This window comes from Oncorhynchus masou, chromosome 16, assembly GCF_036934945.1.
Source record: "Oncorhynchus masou masou isolate Uvic2021 chromosome 16, UVic_Omas_1.1, whole genome shotgun sequence".
Taxonomy (NCBI): domain Eukaryota; kingdom Metazoa; phylum Chordata; class Actinopteri; order Salmoniformes; family Salmonidae; genus Oncorhynchus; species Oncorhynchus masou.
In genome coordinates, this window is record NC_088227.1 from 27,380,010 (window position 1) to 27,386,077 (window position 6,068).

At 42.4% G+C, this 6,068-nt stretch overlaps 1 protein-coding gene across 2 annotated transcripts; it reads left to right on the forward strand.

Annotated features, from left to right (window-relative positions):
* Nucleotides 1–529: 529 nt before the first annotated feature.
* On the forward strand, nt 530–5,845 carry LOC135557774 (osteopetrosis-associated transmembrane protein 1-like). 2 transcript variants are annotated; one of them, XM_064991371.1, is made up of 6 exons: nt 530–992; nt 1,460–1,574; nt 1,826–1,923; nt 2,070–2,183; nt 3,444–3,609; nt 4,054–5,845. In XM_064991371.1, the coding sequence occupies exons 1-6, from the start codon at nt 609–611 to the stop codon at nt 4,107–4,109; spliced, it is 933 nt and encodes a 310-aa protein (XP_064847443.1). In that variant the 5' UTR covers nt 530–608; the 3' UTR covers nt 4,110–5,845. The 2 variants fall into 2 exon arrangements, with proteins under 2 accessions (XP_064847443.1, XP_064847444.1); XM_064991372.1 differs by having other exon boundaries at nt 2,073–2,183.
* The last annotated feature ends 223 nt before the right edge of the window (nt 5,846–6,068 follow it).

Genomic DNA, 6,068 nt, shown 5'->3' on the forward strand with positions numbered 1-6,068 from the left:
TTTATGCATATACTATATATTAGTTATTTATTTTGTCTAAATGAACATTATAATATTTCACTAATTTGAGGCATTAAATAAGTATTCAAAGACCCAATTGTCCAAACTATCCAATATGAGGAAAAGCAGGTGACTTGCTGGATGCCGGTGCATTTTGTGTGTAAGTGTGTGTTGGTGTTTGTGTTTTGAGAGGAGCAGAATCATTCTCCAATCCTGTAAAGGGCCACTGAAGGTGATCATGTCTTCTCTGATTTCCAAATAGCCACCTTGACATTGACCTTATTTAGTACAGCAGAGAAACTAATCTGAGAGCCAGAGAGAGGGTTACAAAGTTCGCTACAGTATAACACATGCATGTGTTCACTGCAAAATTATACAATTACAGTTCTACAATCAGTTAATATTGCTTAATGGAGTATGTTGTAAAAAACAACTGGTTTCGGAATAACATTCTGAATCAGCACAGTGAAGCGCCCCCCTCCCCAGTTCTCTCGAGATCCTCATTATCACATGACCACAGTAGTAAGCAGACAGGAACAGGAAGTGATGGGCTGTTATTGTGTGTGAGCTTTGGAAGGTGCTTCTTAAAACTTCCCTATTTCACAAACATGTTTATTGTTAAGGTGGGTGTGTTATTGATAGCGTTGACATATTACGCCAATGCTCAAACGTCTGTTGTCGCTGTAAACACCACCATCCCTGGTTCAGAGCAGAGCGCAAGCGGCTTGAGGCAACTCGACTTGGCAGTGGTGCCTCAGTCGTCCGTGTTTCACCCCAGTCTCCGTTCACAGTTCTCTCTCAACCTGTTTTCGGCGTTTCCCGAAGATCTGGAGGTCAGCAATTACTGCGTCGCGCTGCTGGCTATCTTTGGGCAGCGATATTCAACGTATGTTAATTGTTTGGTGTCCGCCGCGCGCCCTGTCAAAGTGTGCCAAAACTGTTATGGCACCTACGGCAACCTTATGGAAATCTACAAAAACATATCAGACCAGGTAGCGTGAAAACATTTGTGTTTTTCCGTTGTTTTCTCTCTGCGTTTGTCATTCAGTTTTTATTTAGATTATGCATCGCCATGTTTTTGCCCTGTGCTGTGGGCTAATTGGTGTGCCTTGGTCACATGCGTCATGTCTTGTGACTGTTGCTAGTAGCCTATGCCAGTGGATAGTAGGGGAAATTGAAAATCACAAGACTAGTTATTCAGGAAACAATTAATAGAAAACTAATAATAAATAAACATGCTCAGTGACTAGGACACAAACCATGCCTTATTGTTGCAATAATTGAGATCATCTCTAGGTGTGCTTTGGCCTAATGGCACTGTTTTGCCACCTATTTCAGTTTCTTAGCACTTCAAGCTGTTTCCACTAAATCCTCAGTGTAAGATATATTCTAACCAGTAGGCCTAAACACGTGGGATCTTGAACACCCTTGGTGAGACTGCTTGTGTGTCTGTTTCCAGATGGGCCCGGGGAATGTGAGCTGCAGAGACAGCCTACTGCGTTCTGATAGGCTGATGTTGGTGTTCCTGCTCTACAGTAACCTGGAGGACATCTGGACCGCTTCAGAATGTAACCGTAGGTGGACTGCTTTGTATTATCAACACATTTTGTTATATGCTGATACTCCATGTACTCCTGTATATATCATTAGCTTTGCTATTTGCTGTGACTCTTAAGTTTTTTACTTCCTTTCCTTGCCTCCTTTCCTTTGTGATCGATGCTATGAAAATAATTGCTATGTGAATGCCAGGAGGCAGAATATATAAGTTTGATCTTTAACCCTTCCATGGTTCATGATTTCTGAATGATGACTCCCTGTCTCTAAGGTTGTGTAAGCCTGAGACACCACAGCCTGACCAATGACACCCTTTACTTCATGGAAACTCTGAACCAGTCCCTCAGCTGCTTCGAGAAGTACCAGAAGGTGGGTCCCTATTGTAGGTCAAAGAGATTTTAAAATCTAGTCGGGACTAAAATCCATCTAAAGCCACTAGGGAGGGAGAGGGGAGTATAAAGTTCAGTTCTGATATGTAGTTTCTAACTGAACTGTTTCCACTTTGTGTGATTTAGCAGGGTAACCACTCAGAGCTTTGTACGGAATGTAAGGCCACATACAGAGGACTGAATGAGCTGTACAGCCGCATGGAGAAGAATCACACCCTCTGCATCGACATCGAGGACTCTGTATGTATTTCACAGCCACAGGTTGTCGTTACATCTTGCGCTTTGTCATTCATGTTAGCCTTGGAAGCCCAGGCTTCCCATGTGCCTGGTAAACTTCTCCTCAGAAAGATGATGAAAAGGGGTGGGGTATGATAGTCTAGATGGAAACTAGTGACGTGTTGCCAATCAACTTTTGCATGGGTGGAGTGCCAAACAGGTTGGCACTAAAAAAAATATGTCTGACTTGCAACAAGGCAGTATGCATAAGATGCTAAACTTTTGACGCATATGGTACTCAAACATTGTCTGACACAGTAGGAAAAGAGACAGGGACAAAACAATGAAAAACAAGGAAATGCCTCTCCTGTGTTGCTGGTTAGGAGATCTTGTTTTCAGATTAATATGACCCTGTGCCACACAAAGCCTTTCATGCTATTTGTGGCAATATTGTATTAAATGGCATTTTTTTAGAGTAAAAATGGAAAAAAGCTATTTTAAAGGCATGCGTGCATACATTTTACATATGGGTGGTCCTGGGAAGTGAACCCACTATCCTGGCTTTGCAAGTGCCATGCTCTACCAACTGAGCTACAGAGGACCACTGTTAGAATTCTGTTTTCGCACTAGTGCAGAATACATTTGAGGATGTAAAGTTTAGCAATGCTCCCCACTTCAGTGAGAGCACTACTAATAGAAATGTGGAAGATGTGAAACAGCACCCCCTAGGGGACTCTTATGCTGTGTTTACACAGGCAGCCTAATTCAGATTTTTTTTCTGCCACTAGTTAGTCTTTTGACTAATCAGATCTTTTGCCAATAATTGAGTGAAAGATCCAAATTGGGCTGCCTGTGTAAACGCAGCCATTGAGAAAGAAATGGAGAGAGATGTCACCAGGGTTGCATCCCAATTCTCTCTTTCTCCTGAAGTGTGCACTTATTCACTTCCCTACATGGATTTGAAAGGAAATGACTGGTATGGAAACCCCCATCTAGCCCATGCCAACATCAATCCAATGCTTTTAAACTTGTGGGGAGTAGTGAACGTGTGCACAAGGTGAGATTATTGGGACGTACCCCAGTTTTGGTAGTGCCCGTGAGTTTCAAAGGAGGTGAAGTAGAAACTAGAAGGGCACTAGGGACAGAAGGCCAGACATGGAGCAAGGGAGTCAGATGGATAGAAAAGAGAGACTCAAATAGACGAGAGAGACTGTGTCCCCTTTTGTATTTATTTAATCTCCTGTGTTGTTGTGTTGATTGTGGGGGGATCTTGTCTTGTTTCAGATGAATATGACCCGTATACTATGGAGCAAGGATTTCAATTGTTCTTTCCCCCGGGCGGAGACTGTTCCTGTCATCGCCGTGTCCAGCTTCATGCTCTTTCTGCCCATCATCTTCTACTTGAGCAGCTTCCTTCACTCGGAACAAAAGAAACGCAAGCTCATACACCGTGAGTAACCAGCTTAATTCACCCATTGTTGCACGGAGAGATTCTTTGACGGGTTGGTTGGAGGGGGGTGTGTGGGGGTGGGAGGATGTATGCTGGGGAGGGGTGGTCACAGATTTTTCAAGTGAAGTATATGTGGAAGCCAGGGTGTCTCTTGAATGCATGCTCCTGGTTTATAGAGATTGTATCATAGGGGAGGTAGGAGTGTCCCAAATAATGTGGACTTGTAAAGGAGGGGTGAGGTAGTTCTTCTTAAGGGTCGGGAGTGGGGGAGAGAGGTTTAATGGTGTCCTTGTAAATAGTGGGTTTAAGCCTACTAATGATCTAGGCCAGGGAGTCGAAGAGCGATACATTACACTGTTTATTTGACGCGTGGAATAATGGCGAAGCAACGGTTTCAGACTAAATGTTGTGTGGTGGCTAACAGTTACTCTTTTTCCTCTCCAGCCAAACGAGCCAAGTCCAACCCCAGCTTCATTAACATCCAGGACAAGTTCAGCTGAGGAGATGGAAGAGAATGAGGAGAAGATAGATCAGATAATGACTTTATTAACCCTGTGGGGAAATTTTGGTTGTCGCTCTGTGCATACATATAATCAACAATAGACAAAGTACATACAGTATACAGGTAGAAAAGTACAGTTCATGAGTGATCAGTGATCATCCATACACTATAGACAACAGAACACACTGTCAACTACAATGTTAGATATAGGCCACACAGGAGGTTGGTGGCACCTTAAATGGGGAGGATGGGCTTGTGGTAATGGCTGGAGCGGAATAGGTGGAATGGTATCAGTCATTCCATTGACTCCTTTCCAGTCATTATTATGAGCCGTCCTCCCCTCAGCAGCCTCCACTGATAGGCCAGCCCGATGCTCCTACTTGTGGTTTAAACATTCAGGAACCTTACTACCGCTTGGACAAAGGATAATTTGGCTCTATTCCTTTGGTTTTCTGTAACGTCTCCTTGAGCAGAGTAGCTAAAATTCCTGATAAAGAGGATGTCTGGAGTCCATCAGTACCTTGTGGGGTTTTGAGGGCTCTTATATCATAAATGACCTCCAGACCTGTCTGCTTGAACTCTAGCACCTTACTAGCAGAGCTTACAATTTCTCTGCGAGACATAATTTAAAAAAATTAAACCTTTATTTAACTAGGCAAGTCAGTTAAGAACAAATTCTTATTTACAATGGCTGCCTACCCCAGACGACATTGGGCTAATTGTGCACTGCTCTTTGGGACACCTAATCACGACCGGATGTGATACAGACTTGATTCGAACCAGGGACTGTAGTGATGCCTCTTGCACTGAGATGCAGCGCCTTAGACCGCTGCACCACTCAGGAGCGGAAATTACAATTTCCGTACCAGACAAAGAGGAAGAATCTTTGTTGTCCAAAACCGCACCTGGATGCAAATGTAATTTCATCTATGGCTGTGGTTTCAGCCAGGGGTGTATTCATTACGTCTTGCAACAGAAACCGTTTAAGAACCAAACGGGAGCAAATTTAATGGAACTAGGAGGGACCTACCTGAATTTGTCCAATATAAACTCTTTGTTTTCATTGCAAAACGTTTTCCATTTGACGTAAACAGTATCTTTTGCAACACGTTTTGCACCAGAATTCACATAATGAGCGCACCCTGTGGGAGAGGATACCAATCATTTTTTTAAAATATTTTTTTGTTTTATTTTTGCTGAAATGATATTTGAACCCTCGAGCCCCACCTCACCCATTGCTTCTACAAGGAAAGAGTCTGGAGATGAACCATAATGACTACTGATTTATCAGTAATGGGTAGTTGAGGTATATTTTTGTGTGCATTATTATTTTGTTTGTGTGACTAGATGTACTCTGCTGTGAAAGACAAACGACAAACAGGCAGAAAGCACTTGGATGTCTTAGTTGTGACGTATGCCTGCCGTGTAGATGTGGATGACAACTGAGATGGAGAGACATTTTTGTTTTTTTAAACAGCAAGGGGAAAGCACTCCATGATATCACAGAAGGCAGAGTGAGCCAGCTCTTTCAAACCTATTTGTTTTTTTGTTGCACTGTTAATGTCTTTGTCCTTTCCCACTGGTTATCACATGCTGGACTTGTTTTTTGTGTTATTTGTTTTTGTTATATTTGATAATGTGAGTAGTTTGTGGCAATTTGTTGTAATTATGTATCTGTATATTTGCCTTATAGAAGTGGCTTCCCTTTTGCTTAAAGATACATTTCACAAACTACGACTATTTCAGCTGCAGTAGGTTTTTACTGACCAATAACACGGTGCCAACTACTTTTGCTAGTTTTTTAAGACGTGTTAAAGTAACTGTTACTTTGTTACAGGTGTAAAATCCCTCTCTTGTAGCACTCAAATTGTACAGGATGCTTTAGGCCTACTTTTCAGAATCACTGTCAGATACAATTAATTCGTCACACAAAACCCCAGATATGCTACTTTCTATT